Below are 25,644 nucleotides of genomic sequence, written 5' to 3' on the forward strand. Positions count from 1 at the left end.
ATACGGAATCTGTTTTATATAAAACTTATTATTATTATTATTATTATTATCAGGGCCCGGATCTTGTTGACAAGTCAACTTTTCTCTGTTACGCATAGGACAAGGCAAGTTCAAATAAAAACGTTATCCATCAACTCTAGGTTCTAAAAATATAGTTTTTAAGGGTCAACTTTTGGTCACTTTTTGCTGTTTTGAAATTTTAGGTCATTTTTTAATATTTTAAGGTAACTTTTAGGTCACTTATGGTTTTTTTATTCTTTTTTCTACATAAGGAAATCTTTAAATGAACACGGTTTACGGATGTGGAAAAGACGAAGTTGAATAATCTCTTTTCTTACCTCCTGACTATTGGAGTGGAAAAACTGCATTCTTAACAAGCTAATGAAAACTAAACTGTAGCTGGTTAACGAAAGGTGAGGGTTGGTAGGTGGCCAAACAGATAGTTTTGGGTTATTGACCACAAAGAATGTGATCACGTGAATACTAAAAATGCATTAGAAGGGTTTTATCTATTATTTTCATGTAATCTAAACTTGCTAAGTTTTATTGTTTAAGAGTGCTTCCTAGTTTCAACTCGGGAGTGAATTGACGCTTTCAATACTTACAATGCCGTATAATGGACTGATCAATAGAAATAAATGATCAATGGACTGCAACTAAGTGAAACAATACTTTTTGAATATGAGTGAGAAATGTTAATTAAAAATCCAATGGATATTAAAAAATGCCAGTGTTTAATGAAATAAAAGTTTGAGAAAATGTAAGTTTTAAGGTCAATTTTTGTGATTTTTAGGGTCATTTTACAGGAATTTTAGTGTCATTTTATAGGTCACTTTTTAAAATTTTTTAGGTCAACAAGATCCGGGCCCTGATTATTATTATTATTATTATTATTATTATTATTATTATTATTATTATTATTATTATTATTATTATTATTATTATTTAAATTTGTTATCCGATGAAACATAACTATTCTAGTCAATCTGTTTTTCCATTTTCATTTTTTGTGGGATGACACATTTTCTTCTTTAGATTATATATTTTAAACCTATTTTCAGTTTTATAATTGTAATCCATTTTTTTAAAAGTACATTCTGTTATAATTTAGACTACTTCCAATTGCTTGATACCAGAATTTGTTTCATAGTAAATGGGCCAAAACCAATTTGTTCATTAAAAGTATTAATTAACTCCATTCTCTTCTTCGTACATAACAAACAATTGAAGATAATATGATCCAGGATCTTTATTACACCAACAGATATTAGTTTCTTTTCTTTTAATTAAATTCAATTTAATGGGAGCAAATGCAGTATTAATGATTATTCTTATTCATTGAATGCAATTTTATATTTTGTTAACACATCCTTTATTACAATTCCTGTGTTGGTAACAATATCAAAATCATTTTCTTATGATCATTCTGTAGTAAAGAAAGACATTTAAATGATGATCCTGTTTCAGGTGTGTACTCTGTCGATGCTACGGATCACCAAAATGAGTTGTTAAGCAAAATGAGCAATACTCTATATAGCGTCGTTATGCAACATTGTCCAGTGATACCACAAGAATGGCTCTCTACGATTCTGTCAAAATTACAGCACAGAATAGTATTGGAACTAGAAAATACGGAAAATCAAGTTAAAGAAATCAAGTTCTCGAAGTTGAATCCAGTGTCTTCCGCTAAGTTGGATGGATCTGTGAGACTTCTGACGTCATATCTGGAAGAAGTAACTGATATTCTTGCAGTGGATGACAACAGTACTTCTATTGCTTTCGATATTCAAATATTTCTGGAAGGAATTTTCACAGCTTTCCAGGAACAAATAGATGTGGAAGCTTTCATTAATGGCATAGAGAAAATACCACAACGCTTAGCCAATGTAAGTTATTGTTATTTATTTAGTTATTTGTCATTAAGCTGAACACAAGATTCTTTGCGTATTTGTCCGCTAGACAGATCTATTCTGTTAAACCGTTTTAAATGAATTTTGGAACGTAGTGTCTACCTCGGGCTGTTTATTTATTTATTTATTTATTTTTTTTTTTTTTTGGAATCATATAACTGCGTCTTCTAAGTGGAGAAAAGACGAAAATGAAATAAAATTTTAAAAGATTGGGTGTCTCAGAAGCTCCTCAAGGAAGAAAGCTGAAACTTGGTGTGTATATACTCCTCATTCAAAATGATTGGTAAGTACAGAGTTTTCGGAAACTTATTTATTTATATGTGTAACTGCAGAGAGCAGCGCAAATCTGTCTTCAACATTGGGGGGGGGGGCAAGTAAGACCGTTTCCTTTTTTTTTTTTTTTTTTTTTTAAGCGATACTCAAAATATTTGTGAAGTTGAAAAACAATCCTGTGGAGGATCAGGGAGCAGAATTGTCTTCAACACTGAGAGGCGGGCAGATTTGAGGCTTATTCTGGGGAGGCATCAATTTCATCTCACCTTCCTTTGCGGCACTGTACACAAATCATCACATTCCCCCCACCCAAAAAAAACACATTTCAAATCGGATTATTGGGGTGGACAGTCCCCCTAGTTCCAAGATTGGAGGGTACATGTTCTCCTCATCCCCCGGGATTTGCGCCAGTGGCTGCAGATAAAATATATTAGCCATTTTACGTTGAAACATGTAACAACACTTAAAAAAAAAAACAAAGAAATAAACAAAAGACGAGAGTTCAACAAGAAATATGTAGCAGCCAGCGCCGTAACAGATTTTTTCTGGAGGGGCTAGCATTAATATGCGTATTTGGGCCCCTAGAAAAAGTTGTTTTTCTAATTCTTGGGCCCCTTCTTTCTATTTTTCCCTTACACTTTATGAGCCTACGGAACCTGTGGACCCTCCGGCACGACAAGGTCTGCGGGACCGTTAGTAGTTACGCTCCTGGGTCAGTTCCAAACATGACAAATTAATTAAGTGGACAATACTGACAAATCTCAAAGCCATACGAATAAATATTATTTCTAGGGCCCCTAATAGTAGATATTGTTTACTGAAACGGGCCCACGACTCATTTTTGTTGTATTTACCTTTTGTGTGTTGTTTTGTTTATGTAATGTAGTGAACCTGTTTGTGCTTCATTTATAATTTCATGTTCGTATCGTATATGGAGTAAAAAAATTTTGTCTTAAAGTGGGCCCCCCTTCAATGGCGGGGAGCTTCCCTAGGAGAGGCAGTTTCCCGCTTGCTCCACCCACAAGTTACGGCCCTGGTAGCAACAGTAATGCAAAAGGTAACAATTACTTACATAACCATATATACACGCGCAACTTAATTTTGCACAATCCGGAAACTTCTTTAAGAGGTAAAGTTATCTAAGGTAAGTGGAAATATGTTGAAATCAGTAAAAAGCTCTAAGCAACTTTTGGACTGTTGCAGGTCTAGGTTTCGGAACACATAATAGATTCATATTCTTTGTTGTAAAATTGGAAACTCAGAAATTATGTGTAGGAAGTAGAGATTGACAGTTTAATTTTCCATTTACTGTTTTATGTAGAAACAAAATATCAGTTTCTTTTTTGTGACAACTAATATATGATGCTTCATTGAGTGTTCTCATGATAGTTGACCTGCGTATCGCTGAAATTCTGTAACGCACAATGGCTAAAAAGAAGTTGAGAACAGTGCTTAGGTTGAAAACATATGAGACAAGCAATAGACCAAACAGGCGAATGTTATTCCGTAACAGGAGAAATCAATGTCTTGTAATAAGTAACTAGCGCCGTTGAATTTCTAGAAATATATATATTTCTAACGTTCGCATAGATTTTTTGGTAAGTTGTACAATACGTTTACTGAAAACAAGTATGTCATCAAAGATAACACGAAGATTATTATGCGCCTGTATATTTTGAACAATTATCTTACCCATAGTGTAGTCATGTTTAGTGCCATTTTTGTTTGGAGTAATTGTAAGAGGACTCCATTTATTAGGATTTAACTTCAAATGCCAAGTTTCACACCAAGAATCAAGTCATGAAAGATCATTTTTAAAATTAATGGATTCTTGTTGTGTAGGGTTCTTTCTGAAGAGTTTGCAATCGTCAGCAAACAGGAGAATGTTACATACAGTGATTTATCCAGAATTTTGAACTTAGGGGGTGTTAAAAAAAATTGGGGGGTGCAATCTTGCATTAAGGTCATACACTATTATCGTCATTTTATTTATTTTTTATTTTATTTTATTTTATTTTTTACAAACTTTACAATTAGTTGATGCAACGAACGATTGTATTCGATTTCCTTCCTCAGCCATAGCCAATTAGCGTTGACTTTGTCATGCTTGGTGTGGCGTCGAGATGAAATCGTTGGCAATCGATTGATCAAACGTTGTTGTGACGATCACAGGCGTGTAAAGGTTGATTTCCATTCAATATTGCGATGCATGCTTTCCTCGAAAATTTATCTTGTCGAAAATAAATTGTTTTATTCTATTGGCACTTAAAAACAAAAATTCAGAATCTTATAACAACCAAAATAGCAAGTTTTAATGGTGTCTTCCCGTTCTGCCTAAAGTTCTTCCAGCACTTTGTAGAAAATATTTTAAATGATCTTATCTTTAGGCAAAACGGGAATTCCAGTTCTACCTAATCTTTCGAGAAAAGCAATTCTGTCCAGGCAAAGGTTTCTTCAAAAGAATTTTTCTTTAGTAATTGTAACAGATTAAGTAAGAAGAAGAATTATTTCTTTAAGTTTTATCATAAATTTTAGATGTTAAACTACTTGTTCTTCTCGGAAAAATGACTAGATACAGTTCTGTTATTAACAGTGTTATTCACATCTATTTCAGTAAAAATGAATGTGATTTTTAAAAAGGTACCTGCAGAGAAATGAAAAATTGATTGACTCAGCTGCAAGAAAGCCGTTTGACATTGTAGCTAAAACGAGGATAAAACAAACTTACTTCGGTCTAGTATCAAGTCATTTCACAACAAAATTTTATTCAGTTTTCCAGTAGTTCACCTCCAATATGCTAAGGCTCGCAGTCAGGGGCGGCTTTAGGATTTTAATTTTGGGTAGGCCGGCTTCCTTGCGTATGGATACATATGCACATTTGATTGATTAATGACAATAGGAAATTATTTTTACAGTAGTAGTTGATGATGTTTATTAAATAATTATTTACCAATAATATAAAAAATGGAAAATATATTTACTTTTTATTTTATCTTTCAGTGTTAATATATTTTTCAAAATTTTTGGGTAGGCCCGTGAATACCCGGCCTACCCGCTAAAACCGCCACTGCTCGCAGTGCGTAAAATGTGCCACAGTTCACATCCTCAAGACATGTTTGGCCATATATTAAGCAAACATTGCAAAAGGATGCGTAAGACGGCCCTTATACCCGATTGTCTGACCTTTTGATTTGATTGAAACTACAAAAAAACATACAAGTATTTCAATATTGATATTGATATTTTGTATTGCTGCTATTTACATTGACAATATAAAATATGAAAGTAGAAGTATATATGATACTATTGCATATAGTATAGAATTATGTATATAAGACAAATCAGATGATAAGGTGATCCCGAAAAAGGAGTTGTGATGTAGAACACTCTTTCTTAAGAGTTGCCTTACGCATCCTCTTGCATTGATAACTTAATATGTGGCCAAACATGTCTTGAGAATGTGAACTGTGTCTCCTTTTACGTACTGGCAACTCTTAAGATGTTAGAGATGAACTACTGAAAAAGTGAATAAAATCTTGATGTGAAATAATTTGATATACCGAACTAAATTTATTTTATGTTCGTTTCAGTTACAAAGTAAAACGGCTTCCTTGCAACTGAGTCAATCAATTTTCCATTTGCCCGCAGTTACTTTTTTAAAATTACATTCATCTTTACCAAAGTACACTATAACTTTGCTGATAAAGATATGAATAACACTACTGATAAAGAACTGTATCCTTATCATTTTTCCGAGAAGAACAAGAAGAATAACATCTAAAATTTATGATGAAACTTGAAGAAATAGTTATTCTTCTTACAGCCTCTGTTAGAATTATGAAACAGATTATTACGAATGCAGGACAAAATTCAAGAGGACAAACCCCAAGGAAAACTCAGATAAAACGGACTAAATTCGAGCGACAGAATCATAGGTGCAGATTAATAAAAGAATGATTATTTTTCTTCAACTGTTATGCATCTAAAATGTTCTCTGAAATTCTTTACTTTTATTATTTTTTTCAAAATGCTGTAAACACAATAAAAAAAATGTAAGACTGTTATAGTAAGTATATATTGCACATTTTGATCTTTGCTTTAAAAAATCTTGATCGGTATTTCAGAATTAAAATAAATATTTATACCAGGGATGCAAATAACTACTCGCCCGGGCCGAGTGGTTCATAGTGCGGGCGAGTATTTAATATCATATCGAAGGTAAGTAAATGATTTCTATTGTGGGATGTGGGCTAGTAGGTTTTTTCTTGGTCTAATAAAATTTTGTTGCTTGTTTGCATCCCTGATTTATACATTACTCAAAATAAAAGACTGCTATATGCTACCACACAAGAACGACTTTTTAAAAATCAAATAGCATCACAGTTACTTTTCGTAATTAAAATAAATGGTCTTACTGTAATATGCTAAATGTATTTCAAATGTATTAAAGGTATAATAAATAGGAATACCCAGAACTTTTCATATGGGTATGTGTGAAAGTAATTAAAGCCAACCTGCCCTTTTATCCCCATGAGGAATTGCCGTCGATGTCCGCCTCCGTAGCGAAAGGGCCACCCGCGACTGTCAGACTCGTGGAAAATATTCTACGAAAGTAACCGTGCCGCACAACGTTGAAACAACTTCCAAGAGATCGATTTTGGGCACGGCCTTTCGAGGGTCACGTTTTGGGTAGGCAAAGGCGCGGCAAACCTACGACATTGGTTATAAAAAGACGTCGGAAAGACAACATTCCGACGGTTGACCTACGGTCGACCAAACGGCGAGGTAGCGGTAGGCAGTACGGCGTTTGAAAGGCTGGTTTAGGGTCGAGAATTAGGCGGCGTAGCGGCTAAGTAGTCTCGGAAACTACGGTGGCACAAGAGCTCTCACAAGGAGACTTACGGAAGTGTCACTCACCGATTTGAATGAAACTTTGCATATTTGTAGAACATTGAAAAATAATCGACACGTATTTTTTATTTCGGCAATGGTCCGGGTTTATGGGTAGAAACCACGCTTTGAACGTTAGGGGTGGTCTCCAAATATAGACAGAAAACAATCATTTAATATACAAGAAAACATACTGAAGTTAGGACAGCTGATTCAGAATCTGGCGTCAAAATTTAAAAATTCAAACTGGTGGATCCAATATGGTGATTAAAATTACTAAAAGTCTTCTGGTTTGAAATGCTCTGCATTTAGCCAAAAACAATTATAGTTGGCATAGGATACTGCGAGAAGGTTGCAGATCGATTAGAAACCCATTTCTGTGCTTATTTTGACGGGATGCTTGATTAAAGTGAGTCTCTGCACCTCTTACTATGCGGGGTGCTTATTGAAATTAAGTTCCCTCGTCTCTCACTATTCGGGGTGCTTATTTAAAGTGAATCCACTTGTCTCTCACTATGTCAGAACTTCATATATCCTTAATTGTTATAATTATGAATATATTGAAAAGACGTTTTGCAGTAATGATATTCCGTAAAAAAAAAAAGAAAAAAAGAAAAAAAAAGAAAAGAAAGAAAAAAGAAAGAAAGAAAGTAAGGGATACATAAACATTGTATACACTACGCACACCTTATTACGGAAAAACTGTGCACAAATAGCAAAATGCTGCACAAGTTTTGAAACAAAATGTTACAGGATTTTCAAACGCAGGTAGTTTTTCTTCCAAATAACCGCTTTTGTACCGCACATACCTAATAAGATTTGCAAATCTGGGAGAAGAAAACTTATTATGAATTAGTGATTGGATCTTAATTATATTATTACGTAGATGTAAATTTATGTTATAGTTGTAGAGAAGAACAATGTCAGTAAAATGTCTTAAGAAGTTTTACCATTGTCTAAAGAAGAACACATGAAGAGGCTGAATCGTACTTTTTGAGGTACTCTTTTGTTCTTAAAATAGGTTCAAAAGCTGATGAATTGTGACCACTCCATGCATCTAATGACAAAATGGACTTAGCAATAGACGCTGGGCTAAGTACCTCGGATAGTGAGAAGCGATGGGAGTCATTTTCAATAAGCATCCCGAGTAGTGAGAGGAGCAGAGACTCACTTTAATCAAGTATCCCGTTAAAATAAGTACAGAAATGGGTTTCAAATCGGTCTGCAACCTTCCCTCAGTAAAACCTGCCAACCACCATTGTTTTAGTTAACTGCAGAGTATTTTAAACTAGAAGACTTTTTAAAATTGTAATCACCATATTAGATCCGCCATTTTAAATTTTGTAATTTTGACGTCAAATTTTGAATCAGTTGTCCAAAATCCCCCTGGAAGTATGTTTTCTTGTATATTAAATGATTGTTTACTGTCTATACTTGGAGACCACCCCTAACTTTCAAAGGGTGGTTTCTGCCCTTAAATCCACACCATTGCCGAAATAAAAAAAGTACGTGTCGATTATTTTTCGATGTTCTACAAGTATGCAATGTTTCATGCAAATCGGTGAGTGACACTGCCGTAAGTCTCCTTGTCAGTTTCTTCGGCAGAGAGTCGAATTCTAACCAGCCCTGCCGCAACGTCGCGCTTCTGCCGACATACAGTCGGCAAAGGGTCGGCGGCTACCTGCCACCTCTGATCGAACCGGCGAAAAGATGTTCTTTTTCTGTACATAGTCGTGTATGATCCGTACCGGCGGCCCGCCACCGTCGGCTGTGGCCCTCCCACTTTTCTACCGCGATTTCCCCATGGGGATTATAACATTTTTACGTTTTGTTGAGTTTTCAGCATTTTAAAAGAAAAAAATATTTCAGTTGAAAAATACATATAACAGTTTAGAATATATGACAATTGAAGGGAAAAATAATCATACAGGTTGTGCACTGGTACATCCAATATATACTCCTGTGATTTTGTTTCTTGGATTTTGTCCTCGTCAGAATTTTCCTTGCATTTCGACCGCTTGGATTTAGTTCCCGTCCTCGTTACTACAGCCATCTTATACATGAGTTTCGCTCAGTATACAAACACACTAAGAGTCAAGCTTTTCCCCGCTCTACCTAAAGATAAGATAATTTAAAATATTTTCTACAAAGTCCTGGAGAGCCTTTAGACAGAACGAGAATGAATCGTTTTAATATTGCACCCCCTATTGAGGGGGTGTAAGGAATTTATTTCCAGGGGGTGTCCGAAAATTTTAGGGGGTGCTGGGGGTGTTAGGGGGGTGTAGATAAATCACTGGATACAAGTACTGCATATGGTTGAAGATAATCGGAGAGATCATCTATGAATAAGAGAAAAGTAATCCTTCCGAAAGCTATTTGGGATAAAACATGTACGGGGCTGAGCCAATATGAAAAAGGCGAAAGTACGTTTTTTTTTTTTAAGAAAATATTTTATTTGAAAATTTTACTTTAATGGATGAGTCAATGCTGTACCCGTAACGACGCCAGAGGGTGCAAGGGGTGGGTGTTCCTCCCGGAGGTTGCCTTCCCCAGATATGATGTATTTTGATATAAGCCAAGTTATTTGGAACTATCCTCTTCGTTACACGAAAGATATAGCTGGCCCTCCAAAAATGTCTCTGCCCTTTCACGTGCTCCTCCCCAAAAATAAAGTTCGCACCGTGACTGTTCTGTAGCTAAGCCGAGTGGATCAAAATTTGCTAGTCGCTTCTGTACACACATATAATAGTTATAAATATGGCAAGCTTATTATCTTGCTAAAATCCTCTAAATATTATCTTGGTTGCTTTGCATTTGTTTTTAATCTTATCTATGTAGGTCTGTATTACATTTCACAGCAGCAGTGATTCATCACATATTTAATCACTATAGAATTGAACTTCCTCCGCCTTATGCAGAGTCGTTTTGACGTTTGATTAGAGTCATACTAAAGGCCTGACTACTGCAGGAAACATATGTTAGTCGAACTTTTTAGTATGACACTAATCATGCTTCAGAGCGACTCTGCATAAGGCCCCCTGAATTTACATGATACCAACAGAGCAAGACTGCACATTCTTCCATGGTCCATGTCAATCCTAATTTCTTCTTACATGTCCCTGCAAAACAACGTAGGAACTGAAGCTTTTTAATTTATTACGTGCAGGGCCGGATTTAGCATTTTGGCGCCCCTAGGCCCAATAATTTTTTCCGCCCCCTAGTCTGGTTAAAGTTACTTTCCTAAAAACCTTTATTTAAAAAATGTATCAGGCCTATATGTTAATTACTTAAACACCACTCCACGATGCAATTTTATCATTGCAAGTTTTTTTTTTTTTTTTTTTTTTTTGAGAAATTTACTTGGTTCTGGGCTTAACAAAATACCGTTAATGTACTAACAAAAGACTGGTGAACTTTACCAACAATTATTTGTTCCAATGAACTTCAAAATCAGAATGCTTTATTAGCCTGATTTTTTAATCAATTCAAAAAATATGTTAAGTTATGGCTATTTATTTTTATTTCTAGATATTTTTTAATTTTTTTCTCTCGGCCATGCGCCCCCTGGGAGCTTGCGCCCATAGGCCCGGGCCTATTGGGAAATCCGACCCTGATTACGTGACTGATTCTTACATGTCAGTAGGCCCTCATATATATGGCCTAATCTTCATCGAAACGTGCTGTTTGTATATAAATTATAGTGCTGTATATTTTAGTTGTTTGTCATCCCCATCAAAATCGTAATGATACACTCGATGTGTCTAGACTATCTGAAACGTTTATTTTTAAACATCAGTTCTACCAGTGGTGCCCACCCCCCTTATGTCCATGACGTACCCCCCCCTTAATTGTCTACCCGTAGGTGTTCTTCCATGAAAAAATCTTCTTTTCGATTAATTTTTACACTCCCTTAAACATATTTATACAGATTTTTACCCCCCCCCAAATATTTCAATGACGCACTTTGCGTCATAGCCCCCCCTTGTGGGCACCCCTGGTTCTACTGTATAGAACATGTGTTCTACTTTATTAAGCACTAGCTTAGAGAATTATGTTGAATTTTTCTACATTATTTTTTTAAAATAATACCTGTTCCTCTGAGTATGCTGTTTTCTTTCTTTTTTAAAAAAAATGAGAAGGCTTTCGCTGCAACTGTGACATCAAAGCTAGTTATAGCTAGGTTAAGTTGTGTTATATAAGACTTGAATTTTAATTACATGGTAATTTATATTAGTATTCAACCTTGTATTTTCTCTTTTAAAGAATGTCTGTGACTAAGAATAGATATGTGGTTACGCAGTTAGTTTAATATCAGTCTATAGGTTACTGTATTTATTTACTGTACTTCTTAATAACATTCTGGCCACTGTAGTAAAGGAATTTTACACTAACAACGATAAGAAAGTTTGAATTGAAGTCGACCAAAGCCTGTCTTGAAAAGATACTATCCTAACATTTGCCTCATGAGACTGAGGAAAAACTTAATCAGGATCATTGGTCGCCGATTTCGAGCTCATGACCCCCCAATACAAACGTAAAAATGCTAACTTTACTTGGTTTAATGGCATTATTTTAACTTTAAATACCAATGACAGTGGCGAATGTACATTTCTTGTTCTAATATTGCAGGGGGCGGTGGGACACAGTGGTTCAGTGATGAGAACCGATATGACGTAATCGAGCGGTTTAAGGCCATAAGGTGACGACTATAAGGTGATATACTATGGTGGCTTAAGACCCTCTAAAGTGCATGGGTATTTTTTTTTAACTCTCCTCAAAGTTTCAGTGTTCAGATACCTGTAGTATTGCATTAAGGTGAAAAGTGAATAAGGTTGCTGCGAAGACCATGTAGGAAAATGTCCCGGGTGAGCGAATTTAAAAAAAAGTAATAGGGCACTCACCTCTGGTAAAAGGTTTTCTGGTTCGATCCCAGCTCATTTAAGTTTACAGTCGGCATCATGTAATCGGGTTTTGGGGTTTTCCCGTTTGTTTTCACCTTATAATTCCACCAATGATTTCATAATCATCCGTCTCTTTTACCCTGAAGGACGTAATTGTGAGAGGTAAAACATTAAATTTCATTTCACTGTCTAATTTTACACAATTTCCACGTTTGTCATGAAGAATTTTCGATCCCACGTTCAATATGAACGAAATACGAGGCACCCACATTAAAACAACAACAACAAAATCATTTTATTTTCAGTGATTAAAATTTACTAGTCCTCTTCTTTGGTCCTGTAGTTGCCGGTAGCAATAACCGAGTTGTCTCGGGTATTCGGCTTTGGATTACGAGGTGTAATCTATCGTCGGTTCAAGTCTAACTGAAGAACACGGGACTGCTCTGTACGCGCTTTTAACTGTCCTCGAATTTTCTGTGTTTGTGTCCTTGCCAGTTTTGATTTCATAGAATATCAAATAGAATTAATTTACAGACAATACAGAAGGTAGGGTCCAGGTTGGGGCGAACTTTTAAAAAATAAAAAGGAAGGCAATCACCGCTGATGCACATAGTTTTGGGTTCGTTTTCCGGTGCGAGAACATCGAACTAGTGGAGTGTTTTGGATTCCATCTTAAATAGTAGGTCTACATATTATATTGCCTCGGTGGTGGAAAGGGAAACAAATTTCAACAAACAAACAACTACAACGATATTGTATATTTGTATTACAACGATATTGTATATTTGTAAGTTACTTCCATTCTTCTTTTAACTATTTTGGGCAAAAGGTGCTATTTAAAAGTGCACAGGCTGTGATTACGAAGAAGAGGAATATATATAGAACAATATGTTGATATTGTATGATTTTTAACTTACCGCTGTTACTGTAACAACAGATTTACTGTTTTGGGGTTGCTATGACAACCTGTTCTTGTTGATTAGATGACTGAGAAGATAGTTATTTAAATAGTTGACATTGCATAAAATTGATGTGTATTACTTCAGTGTATTGCAATTGATATTTCTTGCGGAATATATAGATATAAAACTACAAGTATTTGATAGTGTTGTGTGACTTCATTTAACCTAATATAATACGCATTGTATATTGAACTTGGTAATGTAACGAAAATAAGAACATATCGTTACATTTTAGATGGTGTTATTCCGCCAGGACCTTGAGACTAGTTAGAGGTTTAAAGTAAACGGTTTCATATATTTTGATCATCACGGATTATATTTTATTAAGGAATAAGAGCAAAATATACCGAAATTCAAAAATGAATATTACCAGCGATGAAGACACCAGTAATGGAGTTGAAGACGTCTATACGTCAAAGAGTGTGACTGACCTTATAAGACAATTAGGGCAACAGTTGAACGCCAAAATGGAACAAGTAACGCAACAGTTGGATGCTAAAATGGACCAAGTTACGCAACAGTTGGATACCAACAAAGAACAGGTAGATGCCAAGATAGAACAATTAATACTACGGTCAGATGCCAGGATAGAACAAATATCACAACAGATTAATACCAAACTGGAACTAACCGATAATAGATTAGAGCAAATTCTTCACAGTTTTGCGATTCTGCAAAGTTCAGTCGAAGCAGTAGAAACACAAGTTAATAATCATTAGAACCAGATAAGGAAATTGCAAGAAGTACAAAATATCAAGGAAAAACTTGGGACAGCAAATAGTACTCTTGATCACGCCGTCAATGTGGCTTATGTAGAACATAATGTTGTTAGAACCAGACTACGTGAAGAATGCAGTAACCCACCTGTATGTTATTCCGAAGAGGAGGAATTCGCTTCCAATTCTGAAAATGAAGAAAGAAGAATGCAACGGAACACCGATACTCACGTAAAATTTAGAAATTTAAGGCATTCAGATACACGTTTAGAAATCAGCGAAATAAAGTCTTTGACAAAATTCACTGGTAGATCAGAGGATATCCCGGCTAGTATATTTTTTGAAAAATTTGAAGTAGGATGTGAATTGACCGGTGTAGATGAGTATAATTTTCACGTTTTGCCACATGTTTTATTGCCGCCTTACTCGGCATGGTTCAACGCTATTAGAGGTAAATTACATACTTATTCAAATTTCAAAATTGCTTTGTTAGCCAATTTTGAAAATGACTTCCTAATGTCAAATCGTGATGCACAGATTAGAAATATGAGTATGAGTATGAGTAGGGGGATGAATGCGGACGTCAGCAACGAGGCTATATGTCCCGTCTCGAGATTAGAAATAGGCATTATGATCCTAAGGTAGACAAAAGTCTCACCGATTTTGTAGTTACTGCATATAATGAATTGAAACTGATCAATTCGTATCAGCCGGAATCACGCGTTGTCGCATCAATACAAATGTTATTACCTTTTAGGCTACAGCAAATAAAAATCTTCACAGTGTATTAATTTAAACATTTACTTGCGATAGTTCAAAATTTTGAAAGTCAGACGAAGTTGCAAAACAATTCTGACCGAAGTCAAGCTAATCATTTTCCTATTCGTAATATTAATGTTAAGGAAAATATTAACCATAATGCAAGAGGCAATTTTGGATTTTCTCGTACTGGTAATATAACTGAACCTAATTGTAATGGTAATATGACCGAATCTAATTTTAGAAGAAACAGAAATGGTAATCATACAACTATTAGGAATAATGGAAATAATCGATCTAATTATCCACGTACTCCCAGATTTCGTAGTAACTACACAGATGGCAGAAATTCCCAGAATAGGAATCAGAGAACTGGTGAAGGAAATAACGTACAGAATCGTACCCAAGATAGTGCCATTCAATGTAATCTAATCGAATCGTTTGGTAATGTCACTTTAAACTAGGTATGGCTGACGTGGAACGGGTTAAAGCCACGTCAGCAACTTATTCGCAAGAATGTGAAAATAGAGGTTTAAAACAGATATCAATAATAACGCTACCAATTCTTTGATTAATTCTTCTATAAATGAAACTAATCTTAAGACTTTAGATCATAGAAGTGACCATCAATATATTCCCATAAGCAACTGTTATTGGATATTTGATGACGAGATAGATGAAGTATGTTCCCCTGATAATGATTTTGTTTTCTTGAAAACATTTTGCACTGCTAAAATACATGTTAAAATAACGATATCCCTCTTCAAGTTCTCATTGATACTGGAGCTAACGTATCACTTCTTTCATATTGATTTTGGCGTGTACTTACAACGAACTACTCTAATCCTAGACTGCAAAAGATAGATATTTTGGTTTTAGTCGATTATACAGGCAAACACAAGAAGAGAGTAATGGGAAAAACGCAAGTGGTAATCTCTATACAAGAATATGAAATTACAATCCCTATATTGGTAATAAACGAATTGAGTGAAAATGTGTTGATAGGATTAGATTTTCTAACTTAATTACGGGCAGTCCTTGATTTCGAAAATAAGACATTTTCTATACGTACCCTTAATGATAAAATCGTTCAAAATTTAATCCCAGTTAGCGATAATGTTGCTTGTCAGTGTCAGCCCCTCTGAATAATACTATTTTAAGCGTAAATGAATAATAAAACAGATATCAATAAGCTTGGAACTGAAAGGGCTACTATAGACAGCAATGATTATTTATTTCATAATTGCGTGGATGAGATTACAGAGACCATCGATAATATATATGAAAAATTTGTACCACAGCTCAAGAAAATTCTTTATAAACATAGAAGTGTGTTTTCCAAGAGACCTGGATGTTGCAAACATTTTATGTATGACAATTAAGTTGATACGGAAATCTCAATAATAACGAAACCATACATTATACCATATAGATTTAGAGGATATAAGGAAACAAATTAGTGAAATGTTGCAAGACGGTATAATAAGTCCATCTCAGAGCGTTCATTTAAACCCATTACATGTAGTGCCTAAAAAGGACGGCAAACAATTGAGATTAGTGCTAGATCTGAGAAAGTTGAATAAGCACATAAAATTACAACAAGTAAAGTATCCGCCGGTTGAAGAAATTCTTAGTTCTTTATAGGGATATACAGCATTTAGAATCTGGGTCTTGTAATGGCGTATAATCAAATCTTATTAGGGAAAAACTCCAGAACATATACTGCTTTTTCGTTTGAAAGACAATTGTATGAATATAACCGAGTCATCTTTGGCTTAATTAATGGTAGTGCCGCCTTAGCTTCATGCTTAAATTATGTGATAGGACAGGACCTCCGTGCCAATGTGATTTTCTATGCGGATAATATTTTAATTATGGGGAAAACACCTGAAGATTATTTGGAAAATTAGATGCTGTTCTGGAACATTTGGGAAATACAAGCCTAACTGTTAATTTAGCAAAGTCAAAATTTTTCAAGAAGTCTATTGAATTTTTAGGTTATACAATAGATGCAAAAGGAATGTGCTTTAGTGAGTCTAAGATTCAAGCCATAAAGAATTTGCCAGCTCCTACCAATCTAAAAGAAACCTGTCAAGTTTTGGGACTGTCCAACTGGTTTAGGAAATCAATACCTCGATTTGCAGAAATAGCCGAACCCTTAGTTTCAATAATTTAAAAAGGAATTCCATAGCAATGGGGTGTTCTTCAAGAAAGGAGCTTTTACAAATTGAAAACATGTATTATGGAAATTATTCGCTTAAATCATCCTAGATTTGATTGTCCTTTTTATGTTCAGTGTGAGTTCGTTATCCGGAATTTCTAGTATATTATGGCAACCTAACCCTACTGAGCCAGCAGTGATACATTGCATCAGTCGTACATTGAAGAAAGCAGAAAAGGGATACACAACCAAGGAAATCGAACTACTAGCTGTACGCTTTCCGCTCCAAAAGTTTGCTCCGCACATAAGTGGCTGTCATTTTATAGTTTTAAAGGACCATAATTCTTTACATCACCTTAAGAAAGTCCAGGGATACAATAGCGTTTGCTGCGATGGTCACTAGAACTTCAATCTTTTGATTTTGAAGTGCAACATATTAAAGGTGTAAATAATGTTCGTGTGGATACCTTCTCAAGATTGTTTCCGGATGATAATCATCGAGTATTATCCATAAATACCTTCAAAATTTTACAAGATGAGATAACCAAAATATCCATATTAACAACCTCAAACCGTCGTGCCTAAATTGCATGGGGATAAATCAATGTGTGACGGTTGAAGATCGCTACTACTCACCATCTGTAATGAGTAGGTACGAAGTGGGAACAGAAGAAAACCACATAAAGTTAACTTTCATTTAGATATTTGTATTCTATGAAATATCATGTGTTAATGTTGTTAACGTAGACTGTGTATAACGCGTCAGATCACATATCTTAAGCATCTAAGAAGTCAATCACGAATAACTCGAACATAGCTGAGATACACATACCTTCTAGTAGATGACGCCTGGACTGATGTTGAAGTTCTCAAAACGATGAATAGCTCGTGCTGCCAATAGTCTATGTTCGCCAACTATTGTTCAACCATAATCCCAGTTAATGGTTGTACTGGATAATGTTGGATCTCCCTAGATCTACTCCTAGACTGGACTCACAGTTGAATGACTACTGTGATACGAGTACAAGTGGTTCTCTCTGTTAATACTCAACTTCTGATGATCCACTTCTGATCCAAATCCTTTCGGACCATAGGTTTTTATACTCAGTTTCCAGACATTCTGGAATTCACGTTGTTGGCTTTTTGTATATCTCAGCTATTGGTAAAACATTGGTTTCACCCGAATTACATCGTGATCAAATTCTCAGACCAACAAATTTCTGCAAACTTGACGGTTATGCCACAGTCAAAGTGTGTCACTGTTACAGCATTACATCTTGATGACATTTCAATTCTTCAACCAAAACATTACAAATCACAATAACATACAAACTGACGACTTAGCGTCTAGCCGTAACAAAACATAACATTCAACGCATATACAAATTATTGACGTAAACACATAAACACAAACACGTGTTTACACTATATGACAACATTTCATTAATATACTTTGATATAACATTCAATAATTAAGATGCTCTATTTCCAAAATAATATGTTCCTAAACCGTATATATTCACAATATATAAATTGAAAGAGCAACAAAAAAAGTACTATGGGTATGCTAAAATCATCTATCATTTAATATCTTGCCCTAAGTACTGTGATTGTCCTCGTAATTGGATTACAATGTATCAAGTGTCCAATGACTTACTTTTGATTAAAGATTTCAGTAGGGGACATATGTATGTTTTGCCCCACTTTCCCCCTCCACCCCCTAACTACCCAAAAAAATTATGAAGCCACCCCTGACTATATTGTACTTTAACACAGAGGGATGCCCCAAAGTGAGATTGAATATGCTTTTATGACATTTAAAATCATAAAAACTTATATCTAAAACTTATAACTAAAACTACACTACATATAATTACATCTACTCCTCTTCTATCTTATAATGTCCCCAAGCTAGCGTATTTACACCATCTCGTAGTATATATCTTTTATCGTCTGAGGAATCTAATGCTAGCTTATGAACGGTTATGCTATATATATCGTGCTTATAACTTCTAATGAGGTTTATGTCTTTATACGTTTTAACATTTTTAAATAAGCTTTCTTTATAATCATCAAACTGCAATTCCTTGGCAACTACACATTTAGTTACTCCTTTAGCTTTTTTCTCTTCTTTATTTTCTACTCTATAAGCATACATCTTTGATCTCAATCCAATAAACTCTGTCATTATCTTACCTTTATTTTCATCTTTCATCTTACCTATTACTTTTTTGTTTATTAGTGGTAGTCCATATATGTTATTTTCCTTGTATTCACTCGTGTCAAACTGGTCAACTATTTCTGCTATATCTTTGTAAAAGTCTTCAGTCTCAATCTCATATATAAAGCTATCAGTATCCATATAACATAAATCTATATTGTTTCCATATTTCGGCTTCGTGTTATAGTGAAAATCATACATTAATAGCTTCGATAGTTCTAACACACTCATACCAACATATATTGGCTTATTAAATGTTAATCGCTCTTTTTTCATATGTATAGCACACAAGTTCTCACTAAATATTGTTCTGTAATCAAAGTTAGGTTTAGCAATTAATGCTTCTACCCTCTTAGGATCACATTCTAATTGTATGGGCTGTCTTTTTCGAATATTTTCCATAGTCTTTCCAAATACCGAGTTATTCATGAGCTTATAAAAATCTTCTTCAAATTTGTTTTTAGCTTGCGTCCTCATCTCTGTATTTAAATCAATGTATTTCTTTAGCCAGTTTGATTGTTTAAACTCTAATACCCTATGCACTTTCTTCAATCTCATTCCAAGTGACATATAAAGTTTTAAGTTTTTATAGTGAATTACATATCTTTCCTTATTGTAAAGCGTTGTTAATAATTTTGATTGTTTTGAGCCGGGTGGACACATGTTCTCTGGAGCTAATGGTAAATCAGAATGCTTGTTATGTAAATGCTTTGGATATTCTAAATCTACTTCTAATATGTAACCAGTTTCTGAGTCATCCGGAATGTTCATTATATCTATGTAAGGTTTAACCCACTTAAAATCTTTATAAGGCATGTATTGACTCATAGCCCATCCATATAAGTTGTTTGCGTCTAGATATGCTAGGTATGTTGAACACTCATCTTTATTATAATCTTGCATATATTTGTTGTTAGCTTTTACATATCTTTTACTGCATTGTGAGATTCCCCCTCGTATACCCTTTTCTAACATTAGTATTTTATCATAATCAGTTAACATTTCTAAGTTAATTTTAGTCATCTTTAACATTGCATCCCACGATAGACCTGGTGCTGTATAATACCAAGCAGGATCTAATCCATATGCCTTTAAACACACATCTCTAAAGTTTTCAAATATATCTGTTAATTGAAGGACATCTGTTTTGTTATAATGTTCAGTTAAGTCCTCCAATAACTCTAGATTGAATTCTTTACAAACTCGTACATGAAGCTTATGACGTTCAGGACTCATTTTTTCTCCTGTTAATCTGTTTGTAAATTTGTCTGGAGATAATGGAACAGGTTCTTTCAATTTTTCAAATGAATCAACATAATCAAATGAATAATCACCTTTAGTATTAACTAGGTCAAGTTTATCAATCGGAAAAAACTTTAATGTTTCTCGAAATTGTTCTGGCTTTAAATTCTTTGTTAACTCTGCTAAACTCTTTGGCATAAATCTAAATGAATCAACAAATCTTAAATTTATTCCATCTTTTTCTGATTCTGCTTTTACATATTTTTCATATGTTATGTACCTTTCTTCATTGTTGCAATCAGTTTAATTTTCTGTGTATCATAAGCTAACTCCTTAATAAACAAATGCGTATCATAGCCAGTTAAGTTGTGAAGAAATACAGGAACAAAGTTAGGATTTTTATAGTTTAAATTGCAATAACTGTGAGCTGCACCTCTAAACTTTCCAGTTAAATGATCATGATCTCTTACTTTTGTTTTATTTTTATTTATCTTATACAAACACTTTTTTAAGTCATGCTTCCATTCTTCTATTTTTTCACTCATATCATCTTTATCCTTGTAGAACTGTATTTTCTTCTTCAGTATATTTATTTTTTTCTCAACAGCTGGTGGTAAGTCATTCAAGTTTTTCTCACATATATGACAAGTATCCGAACTGTTATAAGCTTCTATTTCCTTCTCACTAAGCGGAATCATATTAACTACCCTGTTATATATTTTCATAATTTCTATTGCTTCTTTTTGTAACATTTCAAGAAATACTTTCGCAGCATCTGGACCTATATAACTAACAGGGGCTTTGTAGTCTCCATTTGAATATTTGACATAGTAACAAAAACTCATTTGTTTATGCTTTTGATATTTTACTGTTTTACTACAATTATGCTCTATTTTTAACTTACATAAGATACATTCAAAGTCAGCAATTATCGTAAATGGAACTCTTAATGATCGATTATAGCTTTGAAACTTTATTTGATTGTCGTATGGTTTTGGAAGTTCTATTCTAACAGCCTCATGCTCTTTACAATCTAATTCATGGTTTTGCAACTGCTTCTCATTTCGAAAGTGTCTTGTTAAACATCTATCACAAAAGTATAACTTTTCAGTATGTTTTGTCACTTGACTTCTTATTAATCGTGATAAGTCTTTTATCCAACAAAAATGACTGTTTTTTTCACCTTTTACATATAATAAATTGATATGAGTTTCCTGCTTATTTTTTGTGATTTGAAGTGGATATACATTATAGTTCTTGTCATAGCCGTAAACATTGATGGAGATATTACTTCTTCTTTCAAATTTTGGAATATCTTTTAACTGTACAGGAAACTCAATACCATCACAATATTTCTTTTGTAATTCATTAACAAGTTGTTTATAATGAGAGGGTCTTTGAGGATTTTTTGAAACGGTTCTATCAATAGGTTTTAAATAACTTGCAATAGAATATAAGAAACATTTATTATCTTTATTTTGAATATTTATTACCGCTTTCTTATCTTTAATCTGCTTTGGAAGTTTTAATCTGCTTTAATCTGCATAGGAAGAAGCTCTTAATGGTACATACTTATTTAATCTGATTTCTAGGTGTTTAATTTGATGTAATGTCCATCCTGATCCTCGGCCTTGAAATTCTTCCATTTCTCTACGAAGTTTTTGTTTTGCATGATGTATATATTCACTTAAGTCAGTTGATTCTAATATTCTCTCGTTTGATGTTTTGAAATTGCACTCTTGTATTTCTTTATCTTTAATATAGTCACAAATGAAAACAAGGTTAACTTTAACAGGGTGAAATTTTAATTCCTCTTTGATTTTGTTAATAGCAACTCTTCCACTTGTATCTAAAAATTTTATTGGGTCTTTATATCCTCCTATGTTTTCGACTTTAATGGTTTGTAAACGCTTCTTGAGTGCTGTTTCTTCTAATTCTACTTTGATGGGTATACGTGCTGGCTTCGGTTCTTCAATTACTTCTTGTTTAAAGGGGAATATATCTCTAATCTGTCTTCTGCTTTGTTCATCATCATATTGTTTAAGAAGGTTTATTAGTTCTGCTTTTCTTAATCGGGAATATCTTTTGATTCCCTTTTCTTTACATTGTCGTCTTAACTCTACTACAGTAAATCTATTATAATTACTCATCTTATTTATTATATAGAAAATTCTACTACTCAATTTTTATCTTGGCCGGATTATTTCTGTTCATTTTTTGTACTATTTTTAGTTCCATATATCCTAATACAACGCTTAACATTGTACACTCCTGCCATTGTCTACATATTACGCGTTGTATTAGAACAGGACTTTCATGGGAAGACCCATCAAAGTTACATATAAACATATTAAAAATTAAATCATTTTTGTAAACTTACTCATCATCATCATCATAATCATCACTACCATATTTATATTCATCATCACTGCTCAAATCAGATGTTTTTTGTTGCATTATTAATAATTCTTTTTCCTTCAACAGTATTTGCTTCTCTAGTAGTGATGCTAAGAGTTTAAGATCATGATGAATAAGTTTAAGTCCATCATGTAATAAATCAAATGCTTTCTCTATATTTATTATATAGAAAACCAACAAAAATGATATAAATTTTAAAAATCTAAGAATAAAAACGAACATGACTAGTGCTAAGGAAATATTATCTTACAAACCTATATTTGATTGTGTATTTAAACATTTAGATATTGGTGGTTATAATGATGAAGACAAAATAAATTTTAGCGTGTCCCTAGGTATGTTAGATCATTTGTTCAAGAAAGCCACTAAAGAAAACAACTCATTTCTTATACAAAACATTCTCTATGCAAATGTTATGAATTTGTCAGATGAGATATTAGATTCACTGACTGATGAACAATGGTTATCTATAGGTTATGATGATTATGAGGAGGAATATAACTATGATCACATTACAGAAGATTTCATACGCAAATATCTGCAGAAAGATAATTTGAGCGAAATATGTTTATGGAAAAAGTTATCGGAAGAGTTTATAAGAGAATTAGCTGATAAAGTTGATTGGGAGATTATTTCAGGAAGCCAAGACTTATCAGAAGACTTTATAAGAGAATTTGTAGATAGAGTTGATTGGAAGGAAGTATCGTATAATCAAAACTTATCTGAAGAATTTATTAATGAGTTTATAGATAAAGTTGATTTTGATGCTATATCTTATGGAAACAAACTCTCTGAAGCCTTTATACGAGAACATGCAGATAAAGTTTCTTGGGGGCGCTTATCTGGAACTCAACAATTATCAGAAAACCTTATACGAGATTACGCTGACAAAGTAGATTGGGAAATAATTTCAATATTTCAAAATTTAACAGAAGGATTTATTGCAGAGTTCAAAGACAAAGTTCATTGGCATAACATTTCAATATATCAACACCTCTCTGTAGAGTTTATATATTTATTAAGACATTATGTAGATTGGAGAGTTATAATAAGAAAATACCGTAATAATCCTGATTTAGGTGGTATATTGAAATTAGCATTCGATGTTACAGCAGATGGTTTGTTTAATGTTTAACTAATTACCTTTTATGACTATTATATCATAAAAGTCGTAACCTTAAATATCTAATATTAGCCTTAATTATCTTTTATGATTATTATATCATAACAGTTGTAACTTTAATTATTAGATATTAACCTTAATTATCAGATAATAACCAATCATATAAACAATCAATTTCTTTAATCAAATCTTCTTCTGATAAGGACGTCCAAAACTCATTACCCTTACCTTTACGAATATCTAGTTCTTGTTGCATTAGGTTGAATAGCTTAATACTGATAGGATCTCTAAACTTTTCATATATTATTACATGATTCGGATATTTTTCTTCTGCTTCATTAAGAGGTTTATATAGGCTTCTCTTATGACAACGAATAGCATAATAAGGGAAAGGATCATTAGGTTTGTTTTTCTTATATATGATTAGACAATTATCTTTTGAAACATCATCTGTATATGGTGCTGCAATTTCTTTTAAGCTCTCGTTTTGAATTCTTAATCTCTCCATTGTTTGATCTATTTCTTCTACTCTTTTTTGCAACTCTTCATTGTCTTGCTGATACTGTCTAAATTCCTGAGTGAAGTAATTAATAATAATTTCATTACATTTAATATAAAAATCGGGTGAAACCCATCTTGCTATATCAAGTATTAACTCTTTCGGAACATATGTTCCTCGTATAATACATAATTGTCCACCTTTAACAATCTTAAAATCATCCCTACGAATTCGTTGCGATGACTTTATATAAGAAATTAACTCTTTAGATTGTTTATTTTCTAACCATTTATAAAATTTCTTTCCTCCGTCTTGACACAACTTAGTAGCGTTGAAATATCCTGTTGATTTGTCTATAATCAACTTGAAATCACCAAACAGACCATACCAGTAATCATCTTTAATCTGTTCATAGCAAATATCGTTTAAACTAAGAGAACTATCCATAGTACTTATATTTATTATATGGAAAATCTTTATTTTTTTGCCGGAGCATCACGATCTTGACATAGCTTAGTAGCATTGAATTAACCTGTATTCGTCTTTTGTGGTTTATTATTCCATAAAAGACAAACATTTATATTTACACTACAACATTACTCTTATCTACCCAACTATTATGCGAATCATCAAACCCTAGCCATTTAACGTATACTTTGTCACCTTTCTTTCCCAACACTTTCTCCACCAAGTATTCATCTTTATGTTTCGTCTTTAATAGTTCTGGTTCATAAAATCTACCTTGTACATCCTCTTCTTTTAAATCTTTAATTCTATATGTAGGCGGATATGATGGAATAACTTCACTAATAACAAATACTTCTGTTGACCAATTAGGTGTATATCCTTTCTCAAATAACCCTTTCGATTTACTTATACGAACATGATCGCCTAATTTGTATTTGGATCTAACGCGCTTATATTCTTTTTGATACACTTTCTCCAATATTGTTTGCTCATTCTTCTTATTAACTTCTATAGGTTTTAAACCAATTGTTCTATGTACTCTATTATTATACTCACTAACCAATGTTGGTAATATCTCTATCCATTTATAATTTCCTTGTTTTGTGAACCTTTTCCACATGTTTTGTTTAAGTGTTCTATTGAATCTTTCAACAACAGAAGCTTTCTTACCACTATAGGTTGAGTAATGATTAATCTTATTTTCATCCATTAACTTCTTAAACTCTTTATTGTAAAACTCTTTACCTTGATCAGTTTGTAAGTTACTAGGTTTTCTCGTTCTTAATATGGATTCGAATGCTTCTGTAACATTCTTACCACTCTTATCTTTAACAGGAACAGCAAACGCATATTTCGAAAACACATCTATAATCGTTAGCAAATACTTATAATCTTTATTTAATTTGGAAACACCTTTTAATACTCCACTATCCATTTCTACAAGATCAGCTTGCCAAAGATCATCGATACCTTTTATAACCACACTTAATCTGTCAAAGTTTTTTCTAGATGGTTTGTGAATTTCTTCTATAATGTCTTCTCTAACACCTTTACCTTCTTCTAGTCAATCAGGCTTTTTAACGAATTGAGTATTAGTAACAC

General features: G+C 33.5%; 1 protein-coding gene across 4 annotated transcripts in view; it reads left to right on the forward strand.

Annotated features, from left to right (window-relative positions):
• The window catches only part of LOC145662121 (uncharacterized), a 95,199-nt gene that overhangs the window by 31,515 nt on the left and 38,040 nt on the right, over window positions 1-25,644 (forward strand). For all 4 annotated transcript variants that reach the window (XM_081727459.1, XM_081727457.1, XM_081727458.1 and 1 more), the window contains exon 2: window positions 1,468-1,886. In XM_081727459.1, coding sequence (XP_081583585.1) covers window positions 1,518-1,886 — 369 coding nt within the window. In that variant the 5' untranslated portion in view covers window positions 1,468-1,517. The remainder of the gene's footprint in view (window positions 1-1,467; window positions 1,887-25,644) is intronic.

Source organism: Thermobia domestica, chromosome 10 (assembly GCF_964235325.1).
Source record: "Thermobia domestica chromosome 10, izTheDome1.hap1.1, whole genome shotgun sequence".
NCBI lineage: Eukaryota > Metazoa > Arthropoda > Insecta > Zygentoma > Lepismatidae > Thermobia > Thermobia domestica.